At 45.8% G+C, this 26,096-nt stretch overlaps 1 protein-coding gene across 2 annotated transcripts in view; it reads right to left on the minus strand.

The window, feature by feature from the left end:
* MSH2 (mutS homolog 2) overlaps positions 1 to 13,254 on the minus strand; it is a 104,678-nt gene extending 91,424 nt beyond the window's left edge. For both annotated transcript variants that reach the window (XM_054022713.1, XM_054022712.1), the window contains exons 1-5: positions 12,992 to 13,254; positions 6,212 to 6,366; positions 4,728 to 5,006; positions 3,069 to 3,215; positions 601 to 750 (exon numbers count right to left, since the gene is read on the minus strand). In XM_054022713.1, coding sequence (XP_053878688.1) covers positions 601 to 750; positions 3,069 to 3,215; positions 4,728 to 5,006; positions 6,212 to 6,366; positions 12,992 to 13,220 — 960 coding nt within the window. In that variant the 5' untranslated portion in view covers positions 13,221 to 13,254. The remainder of the gene's footprint in view (positions 1 to 600; positions 751 to 3,068; positions 3,216 to 4,727; positions 5,007 to 6,211; positions 6,367 to 12,991) is intronic.
* Between the last annotated feature and the right edge of the window lie 12,842 nt (positions 13,255 to 26,096).

The raw sequence follows: 26,096 nt of genomic DNA on the forward strand, positions 1-26,096 counted from the left end.
CAGCATATACACCAGTGTTCGAACTACTTCTCTGTGGGTACAGTCAGCAAATACACTAAAGATGACATTCGGCTGTTTGTTTTAAAAAGGCTACGCTGACCGTGCCCATTTAAATATGTCAAGGTTTTTTCGGCAGAACTGTCAAAGGAATCTGTTTACTGACTGCTGTATGTTGCACCTTGCATCACTTCCTGCTCAATAAGAGAAGCACTGTGGCAAGTCCCTTTCCCCCCCCCCCCCCGTGTGGTTATAAATGAGGTAGGATTCTGCATGCAAATAAATGAGACTGAAAATACTAAGCTGCAGCCACTGGAGATGGGAACCCCTCTGGATCTGCCTGCTGGGAATTCCTGTAAGGGAGGTGGGAGTTAGAAAGCAGAGTGGGGGACTTTATCTTTTTTCTAGGAAGTTACACAGCATTAGAGGGGCCAAACAAAAACAGAAACCAGAAATTAGAATCTCCGATTACGCACCACCACAGATATAAAGGATTTTCGGGGTTGTCTGTATTGTGAGGCTACTATCAAGTAGCAAAGTGTATACTTTTGTGAATTAAACTGGAAGCAAGTTCATTAGTTTAAATACATGTTTGTTTCTTACCTGGAAAAGGTTAAGGGCTCGAACAGCTGCATTATCCAGTATCATATATTGACTGAGGTCAAAGCTAGTCAATTCAAATTGTCCAAAATTAGATTCATCCGACAAGAGCTCTAAATACTTGATAACTGCCGACAAGGATGAAACAGCAACCTAAAGTTACAAAGGTGTGTTACAGTAAAACAAAATAGTTCTATCGGACAACAGATGCTTTTATAGAATTACAAACAATATCCAAGAGTAGCTTCTCAGAGTCATGTCAACTTAAAAAAAAAAAAAAAAGTCAAAAAAGCAAACAAAAATTCTGACTGATGAGACTTTAGCCTAAAACAGGAATTCATAATGCCCTCGGAACTTGGGTTACACTCAGGTTCATCAAACCTGTGTTGATTTACAAACTCCAGTAAGTGTGAAGATGAATGTGTCTTACGCATTTCCACAGAACTGGTTACCAGGAACCTTAGAAATCACAATACAAAGTATTTTAGTATATAAATACAGCATGCTCTAAATATATGTTCAAAATATTCAGAAACAAAAAAAAATTACATTTGTTATGGTTGTTTGCCATCAAACCATAAAAAAAATTAGGAAATAAAAAGTTCAGCATCAAACTTCAGCTACACTTGAGAAGAATGAATGGCAAGTAAGGATAGCCTTTGCATGTGCATCTAGCTTTCGAAAGCCTAGTATCTTGAAGTAGTTAGGTAGGAGATAAAAGGAACAATCCCTGGCTCCCAACTCAAATCCAAATGAGACCAAAGGGAATAGAATATTTGTGAGAAACTGCTTAACATTGCATGTGCTTACACAAGTGTTTAAATCTGCATCTGTTTTCACTGAAGTACTATGGAAGAAGCTGTTACTGCTGCTCCCATGGTACCATCACACATGCTTACTCCCTGAGCCACCCAACAAGAACTACCCTTCTGTGCCTCTTGAGACTGTCCAAGCAGCAGTAGTAACCATACCTTTTCCTAACACATGAACTGTGAACCTAGGAAATCCTCAGTGCCAACAGGCAAAGCGTTCACTGTTCTGTAACAGTAACTTGTAACAGGCCTGACAAACTCACTACACCTAGCACGCCACTTTTATGGTACTTATCCAGAAATGATGTCATGTAAGATTAAATGAAAGCCAGAATCACACACTAAACTTACTGTGAAATGTATGTATAGATATGTAAAAAGGCAGGAGGGTAACAAGGGGACTCTCAGGGCTGGGGACCCCGAGACCCATCACATCGACTCCATAAAGTCGAAGAAGCCATTAATGGAATAAGAGAACATCACCTCTCCCACTCGTGACCTATTGCAAAAAGTCTAAAACAAATTAAGCAATGCATGCAGGATTTTACGCCCTACCATCCTTACCATTCCGAACCTCCATTATAGTCTATTATGCCTAGCTGTGGCAGGCAAGTTGGCCCTCCCATGAGATTTCTGCCTAGAAAGGTCACTGCACAACTGCCACAGCACAAAAAACACAGGATGTTCTCACATATGCAGAAGTCAGCCATGCAGAAACTGGTCTGGCTGGCCGGTTCCATTTGCTATGACTAACCTAAATATGTAATTAAAGATTTAGGGAGCATTAAGTCATAAAAATGAGACTTGCAATTAGTTATGAAGGCACAAGGCCTGCAGTCATGCCTATTCCTTCTGGGATTGAATTCCATAGTCTAATTCCAACTCCTGGTGCCCTCTACTGCAATCACAAGCTTCCTCCTATAAAAACGTGTTATGGCAAGTCAACGTGAGAGCACAAGCGCTGTCAGGCAGCTATGCCCAATTCCTTAAAGAGCTTTGAATGTCACATCAGGACCTTAAAATGGGATTCTATTCCACAGGGAACCAATACAGAAAGCATTAATTTAGAGGTCAGATCTCAGGCTTTTATGATAAAGTTTCAAACCATAGGAATAAGTACCTAAAACCACTTATAAGCCCATGAAGAAGAGTATGATTCCACAACCACCCTAAGTACAGAAATGTAAAAGCACCATGACAAATTTAAAATTTTTTCATTTATGCTTTAGTAGTCCCTAGTAATAGTGGTTTCTCCTTTTAAAAGTGCCTATTAAAAAATCAACTACAAGGTGATGTAGTTTCAGTAGTCAGGGAAAGTGTTAAAAGAATCTTACAGACTTCAAACTTCCCCTCTAAACATTTGACATTACGAAAGCAGTGACACCAGAATAGTGAAATCAAAGTTATACACTATTGCTCTATCTCATTTAAAAGTATTGTTCACATTTTAGTGGTGCTCAAATATGCCAGATATTGGACAAATAGAAAGGCAGTCTGTCCTGAAGAGTTTACAATCTGATTAACAACAAAGTCAGACAAAAGGAAGAAAGGAATACAGTAAAAGCAGAGTGGTCAGTCGACAATTGACAGTGTTCCATTTTAAAAAAAATGGTGCATTATCAATCACTATTCTATCTGCAGCTGCTACAAGTTACTCACCTGTTTTTCTATCTCTGGTAATGTTGCACTAGTCACTTGCTCTTCCTTTTTTGATTTTAGCAAGCGGTTGAGATCCTGCACAATATCTTTTGTTGTGAATTCAGCCTTTTTTCGGTCTGTAATCATGATTCCTCCTCTTTGAATGATCTGTTGTGTATAAGTTATAAGTCATTTCCAGTTCTCAAGAGAGTGAAAGTGAACTACACAGAGTATTCTCAAAGACAAGTTGTTAATTTGTATTCAATTGTTAGATAGGTTTTTACTTTAAGGGTATGTCTAAATTACGTCTCCGTACAGCCACCGCAGTAATTAAATGACTTTTTACTCCTGAGGGAATTCTGCACCACTGCGCACATGCAGAATTCACATCCCCTGAAGATTTCTTTGCTTCCCCGCAGAGAAATGGCTTTCTGACAGAGAAGCAAAGAGAAGCCGCAAGAGCAGTCACAGGGCTGAGCGTGCGAAACTCTGCCCCTCTCACTTGCTATCTTGGTGTGCCTGACTTGGAGGGGCAGGACCCTGGGGCATAGGTGCCAACTCCGTTGGTGCTCCGGGGCTGGAGCACCCACAGGGAAAAATTGGTGAGTGCTATGCACCCACTGGGAGCTCCCCGCCCCACCTCCCTGCCCCAGCTCACCTCTGCCTCCACTCTGCCTCCTCCCCTGAGCACACTGCTGCATCCTGCTTCTCCTCCCTCCCAGCGCTTGCACCACGAAACAGCTTTTCGCGTGGCAAGCCTGGGAGGGAGGGGGAACGTTGCACACTTGGGGGAGAAGGTGGGGCCAGGGCGGGGATTTGGGGAGGGGTCCAATAGGGGCGGGGGGGTGGACTTAGGGCGGGGACTTTGGGGCAGGGGTGGAGTCGGGGCGGGGGCGCGAGCACCTACCTGCACAGAAAAAAGTTGATGCCTGTGCCCTGGGGTGTTTCTGGGCAGGCCTGGCCCTTCTGCTGCATCAGGGTTCGGTGTAGGCTCATCACCGAGTCAGTGTTGGGGGGGAGGGGGAGGGAGAAGAGGGGAGTAGCCCTGTAGGATCATCTCCCACCTCTGTGCAGCCAGGGGTCTGTGCTCCCCACTGCCATGCTGGAGCCACATTTATTTATTGACAAATAAAATGTGCAGAAATTTTATTTTTTTGCTGCAGAATTCCCTGAGAAGTACAGACTTTTGCATGTCCCTACTACATTCCTTGTGTTAGTGGTGCGTGTCCCCACCAGGAGTGCTTACACCAATTTAACTGTCAGTGTGGGGCAATAGTCCATGTAAGCAACAGTGTCTATACAAACACTGTGTCAACCTAACTATGTCAACCTAAGCACTACACCTCTCACACAGGTGGAATAATTAAATCGGCATAGTGGGCATTACATCAGCAGGAGCAACATTTTAGTGTAGACGCTTAGAATTAGGTTGACGTGAGCTGCCTTGTGTAGACCTAACTCTAGAGTGTAGACCAGGGTTAACAGTATCTTTTGTTAATTAAAACATGCAACGTGCAAGTGATGTGTGTATCATCCAGAATTCCTTCAAGTTAATTTATTAATCCTGTTCATTTCTTAGCCTTTATTGAGCTTCGTTCACAACTTATTTCAGAGCTTTTCCTTCCCATTCTCAATTAATACGAATATAAATCAGTCAGTCCACATATTCAGCCCACTTACATGTCGTAGTTTTCCCATATCTCCAGCAGTCTCTCCTCCTGGTAGCACACATTCCTTAGGTCCAATTTGAACCAGCAGAGCTTCAAGGTTTGAAAATTGATCATTATCTGGAAACTCACAGACACCCAGCTTCCTGAGCGTAGTGTCGACATACCCAACTCCAACTATTCTTTGTCCATCAGCAGTATATAGCTTAACACCCACAACGCCAATGGCAGTCGACATGTCATTATTGCCAAAAAGAATTTCCTCAAACTGGGCAAGGTTACCTGGAGAACCCTATTTTAGAAAGAAAACTTAGAATAGCGCTACGATTTTTTTCTAATCTCTTGCAGAACAAACATTGTCAAGGTTAGTAGAACAAATTGGGTTTTTTTGCATTTCAGTGAAATCAGAGTTCTAAGACATCGCAAACTTTAAAATCAGTCTGAATGGAAATAAAAAGCAAATATGATAATTAACTACATTATAAGTTTGTATCCAATAAAATCCACTCCCAGTGCAATTGGATTCCCAAACTATATTGAAATCTGAAACTGCTTTTAAAATAAGACAACGGGGGTGATGTAATATCTTTTATTAGATCAACTTCAAAAGCTTGTGGCTCTCACTAACATAATATACACAGAGTTCTTCTTCAGGTCTCAGGTCTTCTTCGGGCTCTGTGTAAGCTCAAAACCTTGCATCTCACCAACAGAAGTTGGTCCAATAAAAGACATTACCTTACCCACCTTGTCTCTCTACTATTTTGGGACCAACACAACTACAACACTGCATTCAAACTAAGAGGTTAATTTGAACTACCTTTCTAGTCTGAAATTATGTTACTCTAATCCATAAGTGTCAAAACACCCAACCTGTATTTGTGGACCACAGGACATTCAGATTCTACACAGTTTTAGCTTTTGATTAAAATAAATTTCCTGTCCTAATGGTTGCAAAGAAAGCCTAAATATGATTAATACAATGTTGTCTTTGGAGTGTGAGGATATAAACATTTTGGAAGATGTAGGGTAGTGATTTTTTGATGCTGTAAAACATATTATATTACTATGTTTGTACACACATGCTTTTTTTTTATTAAAGGCACAAAAGGGACAAATGAAATACACCATGCTTGCAGTACATAAAATAGACAGGGTTCTAACTTTTCAAACTATTAAGACTATACTTGCAGAAAAAAATTATGAATTTAAACCTCTAGCCATACCGAAGTCAGTTGTCCTGAAGCTCCCCTTAGAGCATCATATGGCACATCTGCAGTGTAGGATCCACCCACACTGGAGTAGTGGGGAAATGTTGGGACATACAAAAAGATGGCTGACATCCTCCCTCTGCCCCCCCCCCCCCCCCCCACTCCAAAATCATATGGACAATTGGAGGCACTGAAAGCCTGTAAGAAAGTTTGAAATTGGACGAATAGAAGTATAGTAAACATCTGCATTTTTTCCACTTTGATCATATATGGAGATAGAAAATTGTACCTTGTATGCCAAATACCAGTCATTCTCTTTGGTAGATTTACTTCCTGCTTTGTTCTTGTAAATTTCAACTCTGTACTGACGAACCAGAAGTAGATCTCTCAGAAAAGATTCAAAGTTCATTTTACTAAGCACAACACTCTCGAGTTTTTGATTGCCTACAGGAAAAGGAAAAGAGAATAAAATATTTGAAAAGTAAACATAACTATTGGTTTTCTTACATACATTCTGTAATTGAGAGCTCTGTAAAGGATAAATTTAATAACCTTTAGACTAGAGGATACAGTATTATTTTGACAAGCAAGAAAGAAACAAGCACATAAATTCCAAGAATCAAAATAAAAACATCTCACTTAATTGTAAAGAATATGTGGATTTCCAAGTGTTAAGAACAGATACAGATTCTGTAGAAAACTTGATTTACCCAGAAAGAAACCAAGTCCATTTCAAAAATTTTCACTAATCTAGAAAATTGATCTACTTTTTAGATCGATAGATAGAATGCACATTAACTCAAAAAAACCCTGTACATCACCATAAAGCCCACTAGCCTAAGGAAACAATGTGTAGCTGACAACATTCTTGTTTTTACTCTTGTTTAAGTCCACCAAATTTGAAGCTTTTCTCTTCTTTTTATGTTGATAGAAATTTATCTTTATTAAGTATAAGACCCACTTATCATACAAATCTTACAGCTCTAGCAGGATTTTAGATAGTTGAGTTCTGAATGAAGAAAACAAGTAGCCATACAAATGAGTTCCATTGGAATCAGAGGAAATGAAAACATGCACTGTTAAGCTCGCTCTCTGCCAATGCAGGATTGCTCATACTGTATGATGTTTAGTATTTAAAGTAAAACTAAAGCAGACAATTAAAAGATGTTATCTGCAGCACACGATGAATGTGTGAATGAAATTTTACATGTGACCTTCATTCAAACAAAAAAAGTGATAGTTTAGGGCATTTTAATACTGTAGCTGATACTCAAGAGTTAAGTTTTGGTTGAGTTTAAACCTGGAACTAAGGAAGAATATAAATGCATGCATATCTTATGGATTTGAATCTTTACAAGCTTTAGAATTTGTAATACGCTGTCAAGCTCAATAAGTCTTCACAGCGCAAATGGAAAAAGGTCAAAGTTTAGCCATGTATTACAGAACAATGTTTTCCCTCTTGATACAAATGAGGGAAAAATTACTAACACTATTGTGACTGTGCCATTCAGATTTATTTTACTAAATGTGAATTAGTAACATTACACTGTACTTAAAGCAATTCCTGATCAAACACAATATTAAGGCCTTGTCTACAATGCAGAGTTTCGTCGGCAAAAGGCAGCTTTTGGCAGTGAAACAGTAGAGGTTTACACACTGCAATGCCACTTTTGGTGACAAAATATAACCACCTCAACAAGAGTCATAGGGCTTTTTACAAAAGTTGCATCACCAAAATGCCTGTATAGACACCGCACTTTATTTTATCGCTGTAATTGGCCTCCAGAAGGTGTCCCACAATGCCCATCCTGACCACCCTGGTCAGCAGTCAACTCTGCTGCCCTACAGCCAGGTAAGCAACTGTTCGCCCCTCCTCCTTTAAAGCCCCGGGAATTTTTGAAATTCAACTTCCTATTTGCTCAGCATGGAGAGCTCACATTGCATCTCCCCAGCTGATCTTGTTCCATACAGCAAACGCTCTCCCACTTGGACCAATGCGGAGCTGCTGGATCTGCTCAGTATTTGAAGAGAGGAGGCTGTGCAGTCCCAACTGTGCTCTAGCTATAGGAATTTCAATACCTACAGGCAAATTTCATGAAGCTGGGGCAAAAAGAGCTATGATTGGGACATGCTGCAGAGTAGAGCAAAGATAAAGGAGCTGAGGCACACATACCAGAAGGCAAGGGAGGCAAACCCCTGCTCTGGTGCTGTGCCCCAGACCTGCCATTTTTATAAGGAGTTGGATGCTATCTTCAGTGGTGACCCCACCTCCACCACCAATAGCCCCATGGATGAGAGGAGACCCTGGTAAGTGGTTTTGCTTTGTGAAGTGCAGAGGTGGGTTGAGGGCATAGAAATGTACAGGGCTGGCTGTGTTTCTATGTGCTGGACATTTTTCCTGTGCAGCTAAGCAGTATGGCAGAACAGGGTGTTGATGCACACCAAGATTTCACGGGAATCCTCCAGAGAGATCTCTAGGAAACTTTCCTGGACATACTCGCCAATCCTCTGCCAAAGGTTCCTTGGCAGAGCTACTTTGTTCCTTTTCCCATTGAAGGAAACTTTCCCGCATCATTGTGCAATCACTTGCGCAGGGCCAAAGCAGCACACAGGCGAGCGGCATAGGGACCGGGACGGAAGCCGCAAGCGTGTAGTAGATGTACCCTTGCTTCCTCTCAGGAGTGAGATATCTGCTACCATGACCCCCCGTCTGTAGAAAAGGGTGCGAAATTTAGAATACTATCCGTAGTCGACTGCACCGCGACCCTTTCATATTGATTTTGTCCTGATGTAGAATGTCCCTCGCCCTGGGATAAACTCACCATGCTTGGGTTGTTCGCCAGCATGTGTGCTCATCAAGGGTCAGTGAGAAAGTGATTTGTGTGTTAATAGAGGTGTATTTTACTGTACTGTTTCAATGCTGTGTGTGTACTTAATCATGCTTCTGTGTATTGTTCCTTGTGCTTCTGCAGATGTGGCCTTCCAAGGCACCCTCTACACACGGGCGGAGCACCTCCGCCAGATAAGAAAGGGCCCAAGATGGAGCAAAGAAGAGACGTTCCAGGAGGTCATTCAATGCTCAGATGCAGAAAACAGAGAACACAGGCAGTGGAGGGAAATCGAAAGGCAGGACAGAGAAGAATATGAGGCTTACAATAGGGATGCAATGGAGAGGATGATAAAAGTCATGGAGAAGCAAACCAAGACGCTACAGTCCTTCATAATGCTCCAAACTGAGCAGAGGCTTGCCTTCCCTCCCCGTCAGCATATTCAGAACTCTTTCCTATGCCTTCCCCAAACTCCACCCGTGAATTCCTTTCCGCTGTCTGGGACTTCTTGCTTTCCCACTCACTCCACCCCCACTGACATCTTTTCTAATGGTAGTTGGACTTATGCACAGCTCTGAAAGTCGGCCCTCCTCTGATACCTCCACTCGCCCCAGCAATTGTGGGTGGTGCTGTATTTTTTTCTGCAATAAAAGCAAAGTTTTTTGAAGAAGAACTCTGTTTCCTGCAAATTGTGGTAACACATGGCAGCAACAAATAAACAAGCAGTTAAATCATTAGCTTACACTGAATCGTAGGCCACAAAAAAATCACAAGTGCTTCCTTGCAAAACTCTATTTCATTAAGCATTGTAGTCCAGAGCATAGCAACATACATTACTGATTCTCATCTTCAAAGTGTTGCCTCAAAGCCTCTCTGATTCGAATTTCCTCCTGTTGTGAGCCCTTCTAATAGCCCTGGTATCTGGCTGCTCAAAAGCAGCAGTCAGGCATTCTCCCTCAGCAGTCCACCCTGAGCAAACTTTTCCCCCTTACCTTCACAAATATTGTGCAACGTGCAACACGCAGCTACGATCATGGAAATATCCTCATTGAGGGCTAACTTGCCATAAAGGCATCACTGGCGCACCTTTAATCTGCCAAACACACATTCCCCGGCCATCCTGCAGCTACTGAACCTATTGTTGAATTGCTCCTTATTGCTATTTAGGTTTCCCGTGTAAGGCTTCATGAGCCATGGCATTAAGGGGTATGCCAGGTCTCCCAGAATCACTGTGGGCATTTCAACATCTCCTACTGTAATCTTCTGGTCTGGAAAGAAAGCCCCGCTTGCAACTTTCTGTACAGGCCGATGTTCCCAAAGATATGTGCTTCATGCACCTTTCTAAACCACCCCGTATTGACGTCAGTGAAACGCCTGTGGTGATCCACAAGCGCCTACAACACCATGGAGAAGTACCCCTTACTATTGATGTAAACTGTTGCAAGGTTGTCCGAAATTGGAATGCCAAAATTGGAATGTGTGTCTCATCTATCGCTCCTCCACAGTTAGGGAAACCCATTTCTGCAAAGCCATCTACTATTTTACGTGCCAATAGTCGTGGCCCTTCATAGCAGGATGCTATTAATGGCCTTGCACACTTGTGTTACCAAAGCCTCAAAGGTTGACTTCCCAACTCCAAATTGATTTGCGACCAACTGGTAGCAGTCTGGAGTCGCTAACTTCCACACTGCCGTCACCATTAGTTTATGCACTGAGAGAGCACCTCTCATTTGGGGGGTGTCCCTGCGCCGCAGGGCTGGGGCCAGCTCAGCACACAATTCCAGGAAGGTGGCTTTCCTCATCCAAAAGTTCTGCAGACACTGCTTGTCATCCCAGATCTGCATAACGATGCAATCCCACCACTCAGTGCTAGGTTCTCGTGCCCAAAAGCGACAGTCCACCTTGTTCAGCGGTTCCATGAATGCTAAAAGTTATCTGGTATTGCTTCTATCCATGGCGCACAGCAGGTCAGGCAACTGTGAATCCTGCTGAGATCGGAACGTCACGATTAACTACACTGCCATTCACAATGTGCTACTGATAGCTAGAAGAGCATTTGATAGCAGTGCGGGATCCATCCTTTAAGACAGATGCTGTGGCGAGTAGAAAACAAGGGACACTGAAAAATGCCTTGAGCCAAAGACAGAAGCACATGGAATGCTGGGATGGAAAGCAATGCATTATGGGACACTGAGCCCAGACTCATGATGTGCTGCGATCCACTCCGCCTTCCCATAAGACCTAGCGGCAGAAGGCAGAGAGCTGAACTGTGGGATAGCTACCCATAGTGCATTACTCTCACTGTCGATGCTATTGCCCCAAGTGTGGATGCACTCTGCTGACAGAGGAAGACAGTGTGGACATGCAACAAGAATTTTCTTTTAGCACGTTTTTGATCATCAACCAAACTTTCAGTGAAAAAACTCTGTCAGTGTAGACATGGCCTAAGTTTGCCTCTCACACTGAAGTATTTTCTGGATATCATTTTCTCTGGGCTTATCTAGATGCTCACAGTGTAAGTAAAACAGGGAGGGAACAGAAAAAATTTATGCACTATATAATTAACATGCTAAATTCATTGCTGCAAGGCATTACTTGGCAAACAGCCTAATGCAATTCACAAAAGGGAATTCACAGTTACAGCCACTAGAGACGACAGTACCTGGACTGCCTATGCCTCAAAGCATGTTGGTTAGTTATTACCACGTGGGGGAGAAGGGGCATTAAAAATATTGCCAATCATGCTGTAACACTGCACTATACCATCTGGCACCACGTCCCTGCAGCCCCTGAGGGAAGACGGGCGGGGAGGGTGTAGAGGGCTCTGTGTGCTGCCCTCACCTGCAGGCACCGCCCCCACCCCCCCAGCTCCCATTGTTCAAGAACGGGGAACCGCAGCCAATGGGAGCTTCAGGGGAGGTACCCACAAGCGAGGGCAGTGCGCAGAACCCTCTCTCCCCCCCACCCCCCAGGGGCCACAGGGACATGGTACCGGCCGCTTCCAGGAGTGGCGCAGTTCGGGGCCAGGGCAGGCAGGGAGCCTGTCTTAGCCCCGCTGCCACCCTGGTGCCACTCCAGGTAAGCAGGGCCAGAGCCTGCACCCCGGACCCTTCCTGCACCCTGCACCCCAACTCCCTGCCGCACCCCTCCTGCACCCCAGCCCCCAGCTGCACTCCTCCTGCACCTCAACCCCCACCCCCACCCCCTGCCCTGAGCCTCTTCCTGCACTCCACACCCCCTCCTGCACCCCACCCCCTGCCCTCCCTCCTACACCCCAGCCCTACAGTCATGGCCCTACATGCAATTTCCCCATCCAGATGTGGCCCTCAGACCAAAAAGTTTGCCCACCCCTGCATTACACAATTGGCTGGATACATTAGGAACCATTTAATTCCAAGTGTCCTATCACTCTAGGATTACGAGAAAGGCAAAGAGGAGTGCTTATGTGAATTTACGACAAAGTTTTCTTGCTTGGGTATCTAAAGTTATACATCTAAAGCAGTGGTAGCCAATCTTCTTAGCTTGGAGCCAAACATTTTATTTTTATTTCAAATCTGTTGTAATGATTGTTTAGTCCCCAATACTGACACAGCAAAAATTTATAGTCCTGTTGAAGCTTCCTAAATAGTTAAAAAGGCATACATAACATGACTGAGGTCACACTTTCTGCTCAGTCACATACAGCGAGTCCCTCAAATTTCAACCATGACCCACAATCCTATGCACCAGCAGCAGGCATGTTCAAAACTGGGGCCTTGACAGCTAATCAGAAGGTTCTGGAGCACATTTAAGAGCCAAAAGCAAACCCACACCAGACGAGAAGAGGGGCAGGTTCACTTAATCAGCGAGGTGCAGGGAGGGAAGCAAAGTGCTACTGTAACAAAATAACGATAACAAATGGGTATGTAGAAGTTGTGCGGCCAGCAGAGAACGGCTCAGGACTGACCTGGGGGCAAGTGGTCAAAGCATTAGGCAGGACGCCCACCCCACGTCCTTTCACAGTTACCCTGTGAGCAGCACCTACAGGGGAGACTCTACTGCTGAGCCCAGCACATCCTAACCTACAACTACAGTCACACACAAGACCCCAGTGTCCCCAAGCACAGGGACACCCACCCTACGCCCCGGCCCTTGGCCTAACCCCCCCCGAGATTCCCCCCAGATCGGCTACCGCCCCGGCCCGGACAGGCCCGCACACCGCCGCCATGCCGGGCCCCCGCAGCCGGACCCCGCGCCAGTACCTGGGCCCCCCGCCAGTAGCCGGATGACGCCGCGGGTGCGGAAGAGCTCGCGGGCGGCCAGCTGCGCGTCCCCGCCATGCACCGTATAGTGCTCGCCGCGCTCGAAGAAGCGCACGGTGGTGTCGGGCTTGTCGGGCAGCGCCAGGACCGCGCGCACGAACCCGCCCTCGGCGCCCGAGCCCTCCGGCCACAGCGACTCCCCCGCAGGGACAGGCGCCGCCGACGCCATGCTGCAATCTCCCGCCAGCGCCACCGCCAGCGCAAGCGCCGCCCCCAGTCAGCGCACGGCTCCGCCAATCACCGCGCGGCCGGCAAGTACGTCGCCCGCGTGCCGCGTTCTATCCCCGCCCCTATCCTGATGTGGGTGGAGCTTCTGCTGATCCCTGTGCTACGGCCGCTCTGCGATCAAAGGGCACGAGCCCCCGCCTGCTCCGTGTTATACTGCGGCCACCGCTGGGGGCGGAGCTGTCTCCCGCCTGGAGGGTTTTGCTGTGTCCTAAGGTGGGGGAGCCGCTCGGGGCGGGGCGCTATGGTTGGCCCTGCTTCCCAGCCTGGTTATTACCGATTCCTCGTCCCGCCGGGGTATCCCTGGCCCTGCTGCCATAGAACCGCCTTCTCGCCAAGTGTTGCCCAGCCCCAGCAAGCCGAGAGTTCACGTTTGTGCCCAGGAGATCCTTCCGTGCATGGCACCCCCACCTCCTGAGCCTCTGGAGACCTCAAGTCAACTTCACTGGCTGGGTGGGGAACCCATATTGCCAAGCCCAAGCATTCAAAATCAAGAAAGTTTTTTAATAATAATCGCTGTTACGGTCTTTTAATTTGACTTTTGTGCGGGGGGGGCAGGGCTTTTTTTCAAGTTTAGCACCACAATGAGAAACTTTCATTTATTATCAATGAAAACTTCCCGTGACTCTCAGGAGCTGGAGTTTTTTAAGATGCTTAATACTCCAAGACTGGCTGCAAAAATCACAAGAGTTGGCAACAGAAAGGAATGTCTGCAGCAAAACAACCAACAGCAGCAAAAGCTAACATGGCCATAGCCAGTATCACCATGCTGCAGATGTGCCAGGTGATGGGAGTACCAGTACATGCTGCATTGATCTTGAATCAGAATTGAGAGCAATCATAAGCTCATGCTGAAGTATATTCTGTTTTTTATATCTAAACCAATGACCCCATATCCTTTAGCAATAGGGTGTACTTTGTTCACATTACAACCAGGGCCAGCTCCAGGGTTTTGGCCGCTCCAAGCAGCCAAAAAAAAAAAGCCCTGATCGCGATCTGCGGCGGCAATTCGGCGGGAGGTCCTTCGCTCCGAGCGGGAGTGAGGGACCGTCCGCCAAATTGCCGCCGAATAGCTGGATGTGCCGCCCCACTCCGGAGTGGCTGCCCCAAGCACCTGCTTGCCAGGCTGGTGCCTGGAGCCGGCCCTGATTACAACAGCAACCATGCATAGGGTCATACTCATACCCTGTGTACATTATGTGTACATAATTTTATACAGGGTGTAAGTTTGCATCATAAATAAACTAATACAGATGCTGTTTTGTAAAAGTAAGCTTTGTCTTCTATTTCTTCAAACATATGTGGTCACCTATCCACTCAGTGATGCACCTTTGTAAGACAGGCACCTTGTCCCTCTAGTGCAGTGGTTTTCAAATGTTTTTTCTGGCGACCCAGTTAAAGGAAATTGTTGATGCCCATGACCCAATGGAGCTGGGGATGAGGGGTGTGGGAGGGGCTAAGGGCTGGGGCAGAGGGTTTAGGCGAGGGCTGCGGGATGGGGCCAGGAATGGGAGATTCAGGGTGTAGGAGGGAGCTTAGGACAGGGGGTTGGAGTCCAGGAGGGGATCAGGGCTCTGGGCTGGGAGTGCAGGTTCTGGGGTGGGGCCAAGGATGAGGGGTTTGGCGGGGCTGGGGCAGGGAATTGGGGCTTACCTCGGGTGGCTCCTGGTCAGTGGCACAGCGGGGGTGGTTAGGCACGCTTCCTGCCTCTCTTGGCACCACTGACCGGAAGCGGCCAGCAGCAGGTCCAGCTCCTAGGCGGAGGTGCGCAAGTGGCTCCACGTGGCTCTCACCTGCAGGCACCGCTTCCCCCCCACCCCCAGCTCCCATTGGCCAGGAGGGTGGAGCTGGTGCTCGGGGCAGGGGCGGCGCATGGAGCCCCATGGCCACTCTGCCTAGGAGCCAGACCTGCTGCTGACAGCTTCCAGGAGCACAGCGTGGTGTCAGAACAGGTAGGAGCTAGCCTGCCTTAGCTGGGCAGCACCGCTGATGGGACTTTTAATGACCCAGTGCCTTACATTCCGTGACCCAGTAATGGGTCACGACCCGCAGTTTGAAAACCACTGCTCTAGGCAATTGTCAGTACGGGCAAAATAAACATCACCCATTAGCCTGCGCCAAATGAATTGCTAGCACTGATTTTATTCTCTTAGACATGATTTTTTTTATGTCAAGCAATCTAGAGTCCAGTACTGCTGCAGGGTGTGGTGATCAGAGTCCACTATGTGTAGAAACAGGAATAGATAAATCATGGCTCACAATGAAAGCTACTCATTCATTTTACCAAGCTCACCATGCCACAAAAAATCCTAATGCATATGATCTGAAGGGTTTCTCTCTTATGTTGTGTCTGTGAGGAAGACAATTAGGGAAGAGGCCTTAATACAATTTAGATGACTTCTAAAGAACACATTTGTTTGTCTTTGGAAGACAGCATTTTGTATGCACCATATTTTCAAAGTTCTTCTCCCCCAGTGGCTGCCCTGACTGTCAGGCCTGTTTCTCCACCAGCAAAGCTCCCGTCACACAGAGAGACAGAGCTCTGTCCTGTTGCCTCACCAGTCAAACCAGAACTAATACTATTTCTTGAGTTTTGTGGCATAACAGACTCATTTCTGAGTCTATGACCACCAGCCACTGTACTTCATATCTTGTTCATAACTTGCACCGGTATTCGTAAAAAATTGCAGAAGAGCTTTTTATATTGGGCCGCATTTTCCTTGTATTCTTGGTAAATGTTGCAAGGAAAATGTTGTTACTTTAAGACCTCTGAGTTTTCTATAGAAACACCTCCTTTCAGTGGTACAGGCTGTAAAGTCACAAAGGATATGATCTATCATTTCCAAGCTATACCCATATTCCCTTCTAAGATGTCTGTCACTGTCACACTGTGTGACCTTGGACAAGTGGCTTCATCTTTCTGACTCAGATTCCCAAATCTGTACAATGGGGATAATATTACTTATCCATCTATCTCACAGGGAGTTGTGAGGAATAAGTAGCAATATACCATACCATACTTTAAATGTGTGACACATTATATATATGCTATGTATTATTATTACTGGAAAGGAAAGGGGTTGGGTCTCTTTCTACAAGAGCATACAGATACATTCTAAATGCAAGAACGAATGTTAGGGGAAAGTAGGGCTGTCAAGCGATTAAAAAATTTAAATGCAGGATTAATCGCACTGTTAAACAATAATAGAATACCATTTATTTAAATAGTTTGGGGTATTTTCTACATTTTCAAATATATTGATTTCAATTACAACACAATACAACATGTACAGTGCTCATTTTATATTATTATTTTTATTACAAATATTTGCACTGTAAAAATACAGCATTATCTCCCCTAAAAGTAAACAAACTTGTTCGTCTGAGCGATTGGCTGAACAAGAAGTAGGACTGAGTGGACTTTAAGGATCTAAAGTTTTATATTGTTTTATTTTTAGTACAGTTATATAACAAATAAAATCTACATTTGTTAGTTGCACTTTCATGATAAAGAGATTGCACTATCATACTTCTATAAGCTGAACTGAAAAATGCTATTTCTTTTGTTTATCATTTTACAGTGCAAATATATGTAATAAAAATAATAATATCAAGTGAGCACTGTACACTTTGTATTCTGTATTGTAATTGAAATCAATGTATTTGAAAATGTAGAAAAACATCCACAAATATTTAATTCATTTTAATTAGTATTCTATTGTTTAACATTGCAAATAAATGTGCGATTAATCACGATTAATTTTTTTTTAGTTAATCACGAGTTAACTGCAATTAATCAACAGCCCTAGTGAAAAGTTATGGTTGAAAATTAAGCACACAAAATTTAATAAATTTAAATATTAAGGTTCCTACATCAATCTTAGATTAGTACATCCTATTCATCAAAAAATACAACAGATATGTTAAAACAGTGTTATTTAGGTTGCAAAGGCAAGCCCTCAAAAGTAATGAAGTTTACAGTTGCCCATGCAACTTAATTTGGCCCTCTTGTGCATATACATTATGATGTAGTCTTTAATTAAATTGATCACAAGCTATTTTTTCCACAGGACCCCTGCCTCCTGCAATGCACACGTCAGATGCACTAGAGGCAGAATTAATGTTGCACAAGCAACCATAAGTCTGTCATTTGTTAATTCTGGAGGGCTTGACTTCATAAGCTGAATAACTCTCCTTTAATATAATTCCTTTGTATGTAATTATGATACGCAAACATGCACATTTAACGTAAACAGGAAAGCCACCTCTGCTGGATTTTGAAAGTACAAATGGGGCAAGCAAAAAAACCATGCCTAAGAGCAGGCATGGGAGTATAGTAGCTGTGACTTAGAGGCCCTTTTATGGTTCACTATTCTGTATCCGCAGCTCATCAGGCCTGCCATAGTCATTACACCTCACACACTGGTGTCATGATATTTATTTAAAAGGTGACGTAATATATTGTTTGAAATCTAATAACACACTGGTCATTTATGTGACTGTGAAATATTTGTAACAACTCTGTAGGTGAAATTATGGATCCCCTCTGATATTATGACCTGAAGACTGTAACAAAAAAAGTTTCTTCTATATAAAGAGGAAAGAAAATATGGTGGCAAATGCCCTGTTCAGGAAAGAGGGCTGTGACTTGTTGCCTCTGGGTCAGCCAGTGGCTTATCATCCTACAGCTCTGTAAGCCCCTAGTCCCCAGGAGAGAGGGATGCTCAACTAAGAAACTGTTAAGTACACTGGTGATGATGCAGTTATGAGCTGACTTCACTTTTTGCTTGGGAACATTTCTGGACTAAGCCCCTATTGCCCTTCTAAGGGGTTAAGACTGTAAGAGTGCTCGGTGGACACAGGGAACAGAAACTTTCTCCACCCACTGCTGGGGAGACTTGCAGCCACTTCAGGACACTGAAAAAGTCCATCAGGGGCACTACTCCAGCCATGCCATTACAAAATTGTTGGAGAATGCAGGTGACAACCTACTCTCTGGGCAACGTCATGATCTACAGTCAGAGCTGGGAAGACTACCTAGAACATGTAAGTGCTGTACTACAACCCCTCAAGGTGGTCAGTCTGAGAGTGAACCCTGCTAAATATCACCTTGGCAAGAATGAGACTACCTACCTCAGGTACACACTGTAAAAAGACAAGATGCAAACCGTGGTGGATAAGGTCCAGGCCCTCCAGATGTGCTCCATGCCCAATTCAAAGAAACAGGCAAGCCACTTCTTAGGACTGTCAGGATACTACCAACGGCTTATTCCCAGATTTTTGACAATTATAGCCCCTGTTATGGATCGCCTTAACAATAATAGCCTAAAGAAGATCAAGTAGAAGAAGGCTTGTGATGAGGCCTTTCAAACCCTTAAGGCCCACCTCTGCCAAGAGCCAATCTTGTAGAACCCTGAATTCACGAGAGAATTCTTGCTACAGTCTGATGCCTCTGATGTGGGATTAGAAACCATTTTATTCCAGGTTGTGGAAGGAAATGAACATCTTATCCTCTACCTTTGTTGAAAGTTATTTCCAAGGGAGAGGGTTCATCCTGTAATTTAAAAAAGAGAGGCATTGGCAGTGAAATGGGACTATGTTTTGGGTGGTCACGTCACCTTAGTCACCAACCATACCCCACTATGTTGGCTCTACCGCATGAAGGAAACCAACCTCCTAATTATGAGGTGGTACCTGTCCCTCTAGTCCTCCTGCTGCATCCATCACATGGCTGGAAGAACCCACCTGAATGCTGATTTTTTTTTCATGAGGTGGGGAAGAACCAATGTGAAAGGGGCATACCACAAATGGTGTTGTGGGGGGATGTGTGATGGAGCAGGGAGGTCTCACACCAACAGAGGAGATGTTGAAGAGAGCCTTTGGGCCCCGTTAGCCCCACGCTGCTATACCTGCAGCCAATGACAAGCCTAGAGGCGGAATGAAAGGAGAGAACCTGGCTCAATTCAGGGCTGATACCTAAGGACTGGAAACATGCAATTACTGTCCCAGTGAGAAAACGGAATAAGTTGTGCTCAAGACTTGAGGCATACAGAACAATTTCCATCACAGCATGTTTAGGTAAAACCATGGAAAGATTGGTAATGGAGAGATTATTAGCGCACCTAGCAAGAAATAGGTTCAGAGATGGAACACAGAGTGGGTTCAGAAGAGAGAGGAGTGCAATTGTCCACATTGTAAGGAAAGAGATAGAAGCACAAAAAATGCACGAGAACCAAAGAATTCATTATAGTAACCTTCCTGGCCATAGAAAAAACCTATGATGCGATATAGAGAGAGGGACTACTTCATAAAGTGGCGTCCGTGGCTATTATAGGAAAAATGCACAGATAGATAAGGGACTTCTTAAACAAAAGAACTATACAAATCCAAATAAGGAAAGCTTTTTCCAATGTATATTCAGCTGCAAATGGAACTCCACAAAGAAGTGTAATTAGCCCAACCTTCTTTAACATCATAATAAATTATCTCCCTAAGGAGATGAGTATAGGAATAGTGATCACACTATTTGTTGCTGACTGTGCCATAAAGCACCGCCAAAAGAATCACTGATGCAGTTAAGAGAAGTGCGGAATCGGGAAACAGGTGGGGTTTCAAATTCTCTATAGACAAACCTAAGGGAATGATCTTCACAACAAGGACAACCCAAAAAGATGCAAAGTTATATCTATACAACCTATAGTTCTATGAATATAGTGAAAAATTACAAATTCTTTGGTGTGATATTTGATATCAGACTCAGCTGAAAATATTAAAGCTAAGTGCAAAGGTAGAAGTAACTTACTTAAAAGTATCTCTGGAACATCCTAGGGAGTGGATAAGAAAATGGTGGTAATGCTACAGAGTGCTAATTATACTAATTATTGACTCGTATGGATGCCAGGCCTTTGGGTCAGCAGTCAGCACAAATCTGAAAAAACTAGACCATATCCAAGCACAGGCATTGTGTATTGCATGTGGTGCCTTCATTACTTCACCTCTGTGTGTACTACAGATAGTCAGTGAAATACCTATTACACTTACAATGAAACCCCTAGACTTAACCTTTTGGGCCAAAGTACTAGTTAATAGTGAATTTGACAACATAAAGCTAATATGTAATGATTGTTAGGAACTACATGGAGGTTGGGTAGAATAAAAAATCAAAATTCCTAATGTAAGCAGGGTATAGAAGTGGATAAAGGATCTTAATGAAAAGAAAGGATTAAAAGAGACCAAAATCTATAGCTATGGGAAAATACTCTATCACTGGAAAACCATTCCCCCTGAGATAGACATGCAATTATATTATGAAATAAATAAAAGAAGAAGACCGATTAATATGCAAGATATAGCAAATCAATATATTTGTGATAAGTGGAGACACTGTTGCCAAATACAAGTCTGTCTCATCTTAAGCTGGGGTTACGTTCCGCGGTCAGCGCGTAAAGCGAAAACCGCATATAGTCAAAATTACATTGAGAGTAATGGCGGGTGGAATCGCCTGCACTACAGGAACAGTGTTTAAATTGTTATTTTTCTCTTTTGTTTTTTTGTTTGTTTTGTTTTTGCCGACCTCGTAAAGCTGAATTCGCGCATGTTAAATGCGCATAAGATGCGACAGACCTGTATATGCAGATGACTCTAAAGAGGAAGGAACAGAAAGATTGGCAAAAGGTTCCTGTGTGCCCTCACTGTGACTCATAAAGCTAGCTAACTCTATCCACCTTTACCGCTGAGCTAACAGGAATTATGCTAGCACTAAATTGGGCTTTAGATGTATGGCCAGCTGTCACCACCCTGTCTGATGCCTTATCAGGGCTGTAGGCAATTTACAGTGCCTGCCAGCAGAAGTGATATTCTTAATGAAATATTACTGCTAACAACCAAACTGGCACAATTAAATATAGCCATAATCATAGCATGGATCCCAGCACACATAGGGATAACAGGCAATGAATTGGTGGACAAACAGGTTAAAAAATACTATTAGCCATGAATAAGTTGTCCTAGGAATCCCTGTAAGAAAACTAGAATTTAAACACCTAATCAAAAATGAGCTAAGGAAGGAATGTCAAGAACTCTAGGCAAATTAATCGAAGGGCAAAAATTTCCGAGAAGTATGCCCAACATTTGAAAATGTTGATATAATCCAAGGCCCTGAGAGGAAGAGTGAAGTGGCTTTATTTAGAATTCTAAATGGATTAATTAGTAGTTCATTTCTAATTAACAAATATAAAATGGATTATCTGTAATATGTAAGGTCCAGGAAATGATAGATCATATCCTTTGGGACTGTACAGACTGTACCACTGAAAGGAAGCGTTTCTATAGAAAACTCAGAGGTCTTGAAGTAACAACATTTTCCTTGCAACATTTATCAAGAATACAAGGAAAATGCGGCCCAATATAAAAAGCTCTTCTGCAATTTTTTAAGAGTACTGGTGCAAGTTATGAACAAGATATGAAGTACAGTGGCTGGTGGTCATAGACTCAGAAATGAGTCTGTTATGCCACAAAACCCAAGAAATAGTATTAGTTCTGGTTTGACTGGTGAGGCAACAGGACAGAGCTCTGTCTCTCTGTGTGACGGGAGCTTTGCTGGTGGAGAAACAGGCCTGACAGTCAGGGCAGCCACTGGGGGAGAAGAACTTAGCCCCCAGGAGAGAGCGACTGTTTTGGACACTGGGGGATGACCCCAGTAGTGAGTTGACTTTACTTTTTGCTTGGGAACATTTGGGGCTAAGCTCCTCCAGCCCGCCAAAGGGGCTAAGACTGTAGGAATGCTCAGTGGATGCAGGGGACAGAGACTTCCTGCCCTATTCCCTTCCCCCGCACCTGGGAAGGTCCACAAGGGGCTGCTATTCCAGCCACACCATAACAGTTCTATATATTTAATTATGTTTCTGCTTGGAGCAAGACACAGCTTGCTTAAATTAACCAACTTAAAAAAAACATGCTTTATGATTTGTCCTTCTCTAACCTTTTTAATCTTTATTTTAAAAAGATGTATAAAGTATCATATTTTTTACACTTTTTACAGAGCTTTTAAAAATGCCTGCTCCCTAGCCCAAGGAACGTGTGCAAATGGAAAATAAGATAGGGCTACCATATGTCTGGATTTCCCCGGACATGTCCGGCTTTTCAGTCTATAAATAGCCGTCCGGGGGGATTTTTCAAAATCTAAAAATGTCCGGGATTTCCCCTCGGTCAGCTATTTATAGACAGAAAAGCGGCGGCCAAGTGCCGCTGGGCACCCAAAGCCCCTTCCCGACTCCCCCCATCCCCTGCAGCCTTACCAAGCTGTCCGGCCCCGCAGCAGTCTTCCCCCTCCTCCCCTCCCCTGAACGCTCCATCCACCTGCTCCTCCCCCTCCCCTGCTTCCCGCGAATCAGATCTTTGCGGGAAGTCTGAAAAGAAGCAGGGGCAAACGGGAGGCAGCAGCAGGTAAGCTGGGACCAGGGGGCACGAGGAGGAGAGCTCCGGGGAGGCGCGGCCCTGGCCCCAGGGCGCGGCCCCAGCGGCTCCGGCCCCGGTTCCGGCCCCAGGGCGGCGACCCCGGTTCCGGCCGAGCAGCCCTGGCCCGGCCCGGCTCAGGCCCCAGCAGCGCCGGCCCTAGTTCCGGCCAAGCGCGCCGGCCCAGCCTCAGCTGAGCACCCCTGGCCTGGCCCGGCTTGGGCCCCAGCAGTGCCGGCTCCGGCGGGTCGGGCCCCAGCAGCGCCGGCCCAGCCCCGGCCGAGCACCTCCGGCCTGGCTCCAAGCCCCGCAACCCCGGCCGGAGTGCAGCCCGATTCCTGGGCTCTTTCAAGCCGGTCCTAGTCAGGGCACAGGGAGGGGAGGTTGGATGGGTCAGGAGTTTGGGGGGGGGGGAACTGTCAGGGGGGCTGTCAGGGGAGCAGGGGTATGGAGAGGGGTTGGGACAGTCAGGGACAGGGAGCAGGGGGGGTTAGATGGGTCTGGGGTTCTGGAGGGGCTGTCAGGGGGGCAGGAGTGTGGAGAGGGGTTGAGGCTGGCAGGTAGCAGAGGGGGTTGGATGGGTCAGGAGTTCTGGGGGTACTGTCAGGGTAGGGTTACCATATTTAAAGAATAAAAAAAGAGGACACTCCACTGGCCCTGGCCCCGCCCCTATCCCACCCCGGCCCCGCCCCTTTCCCACCCCCGGCCCCGCCCCAACTCTGCCCTTTCCCCAAAGTCCCCGCCCTAACTCCCCCTCCTCCCTCCCAGCCACGCGAAAAGGGCTGCCCGAGCGCTACCGGCTTTACGGTTTGCAGGCAGCCTCCCAGACCCTGCGCCCCTGGGCGGCACTTCCCCAGCGCAGCTGGAGCCCGGGAGGGGAAGCGCCCAGCCAGGGGCGCAGGGTCTGGAGGCTGCCCAGCAAACCATGAAGCCGGTAGCACTCGGGCTTCGGGCAGCCCCTATGCCTCCGGACCCTGCGCCCCCGGCCGGGCACTTCTCCTCCCCGGCTCCAGCTGCTCTGCTCCTCCCTGGACTCAGACTTTGGCTCTGTTTAAGAGCCAAGCTGCCCGAGCCAGCGCTACCGGCTTCGGGCAGCCCCCTTGACTCCGGACCCCAGCCGCTGGCTGGGCACTTCTCCTCCAGCTGCTCTGCTCCAGCTGCTCTGCTCTGGCGGCGCAGGGTCCGGAGGCGAGGGGGCTGCCCGAAGCCGGTAGCACTGGCTCGGGCAGCTTGGCTCTTAAACAGAGCCGAAGTCTGAGTCCGGGGAGGAGCAGAGCAGCTGGAGCCGGGGAGGAGAAGTGCCCAGCTGGCGGCTGGGGTCCGGAGGCACGGGAGCTGCCCGAAGCCAGTAGCGCTGGCTCGGGCAGCTTGGCTCTTAAACAGACCCGAAGTCTGAGTCAGGGGAGGAGCAGAACAGCCGTGGGAGAGGAAGTGCCCGGCCGGTATTTTTCCCGGACATGTTCGGCTTTTTGGCAATTCCCCCCGGATGGGGGTTTGATTGCCGAAAAGCCGGACATGTCCGGGAAAAAACGGACATATGGTAACCCTATGTCAGGGGGTGGGGAGCAGTTGGATAGGGCATGGGAGTCCCCGGGGATCTGTCTGGGGTCGGGGGTGTGAATATGGGGTGGGGGTGTGGATAAGGGTCGGGGCAATCAGGGGACAGGTAGGGTCGTAGGGGGTTCTCAGGAGGGGGCAGTCAGGGGACAAGAAGCAGGGCGGCTTAGATAGGGGGTGGGGTCCTAGGGGGCAGTTAGTGGCAGGGGTCCCAGGAGGGGGCAGTCAGGGGACAGGGAGCGGGGGGATTGGGAGTTCTGAGGGGGCAATCAGGGGGTGGGAAGTGGGAGGGAGTGGATGGGGCGGGGGCCCCTCTCCCCCCCCCCCCCCAGTGTCCTCTTTTTTTGCTTGTGGAAATATGGTAACCCTAATTAAGATAATATTTAATGTGTGTCATATAACTGGATGTAGGGTTTAGAATCTTTTAGTATAGCTTTTAAAAAAGAAAACAAGGAAACTAGTTGAGGTCTGCTTCAGCATGGCTGCACGACTGAGGCACTCTCACTTCTGGTTTCTCTCTTCCCTCATCCCCCCACATATTAACTTGTATGTAATTATACTATTTGCTAGCAAGTGCTTGCTCAGTAAAGAGACAAAACTAGGTAAAGCCCAGTGCAACTGCTTAAAAAAAGAGATTAATCGAAAGCAATTGTTGAAACAGTTCTGAACAATGCAAATAACCATTTTAAGTGCTGATCTATACACAGTTTATGTACCATTCTAACTATCTCAGTTTAGGAATAGATATGGTTAAAGCAATACAACGCCCTAGAGTGTATGCAGTTTTGCTAGTTTAAAAGTGCTTTTATTGATATAGCTTATCTTTGTAAACTACATTGATACGAGTACCTTTATATCAGTATAACTGCATCTGCATTAGGGGGCTTAACTCCCTGTGTTTCTAAACCAAAATAGTTAAAACTGTGCAGCAAGTGTGTGTAAACAATCCTTAAGAAAACAAAGAAACACAGACTTCATTATACAAACAACGAGGAGTCCTTGTGGCACCTTAGAGACTAACAAATTTTATTTGGGTATAACCTTCGTGGGCTAAACCCACTCCATATCTGATGAAGTGGGTTCTAGCCCACGAAAGCTTATGCCCAAATAAATTTGTTAGTCTCCAAGGTGCCACAAGGACTCCTTGTTGTTTTTGCTGATACAGACTAACACGGCTACCACTCTGAAATAATTCATTATGTTACTGCCGGATCAGTTCTTTGCACTATAGCAGCGTTAACTATTGTACAGTGTTATTAGCAAACGAAAACTAAGTTTAGTGGCAGTTAAGGTTGCAACAAGACATACTCTATCCACCCCAAACCTTAAAAGCATGGAAATAAGCATGCAAAACCTTAACAGTGACCTCATATGCTTTTATATCAATTATATCAACAGCACCTCCGAATGTCACACATTTTGTGCATTTAGGGAATTATTCTGCGGTAACGCTGCTGAGGTCACTGTTAAGGTTTTGCATTAAAGTGCAAGTTTGAGGAAGCTGGGGTATATGGTACATGGCCATGCAACATCTTGATAGATAAAAAGAAACATGACAAAGTCAGTCAGTCAATGGTGCTTGACAGTCATGTGGGAGAAGAGCCTGATGTGCAAGCGGCAGACCTTCCTGGCTTGCCTATGGGCCTCAGCCTGGGCTCTCTGATGGCTTTCCATGATGACTGCTCCAGACTGAGCAATTGTGGGCAGGGTTCTCCCAGTTGTCAGTGGGAATGCTGAATGTCTTGAGACCTTGCTTGACCTTGTCGCTGTATTGGAGCTTTGGCCTTCCTCTGCACCATGGGCAGTTCTT

This window comes from Malaclemys terrapin, chromosome 3, assembly GCF_027887155.1.
Source record: "Malaclemys terrapin pileata isolate rMalTer1 chromosome 3, rMalTer1.hap1, whole genome shotgun sequence".
NCBI classification, from domain to species: Eukaryota; Metazoa; Chordata; order Testudines; family Emydidae; genus Malaclemys; species Malaclemys terrapin.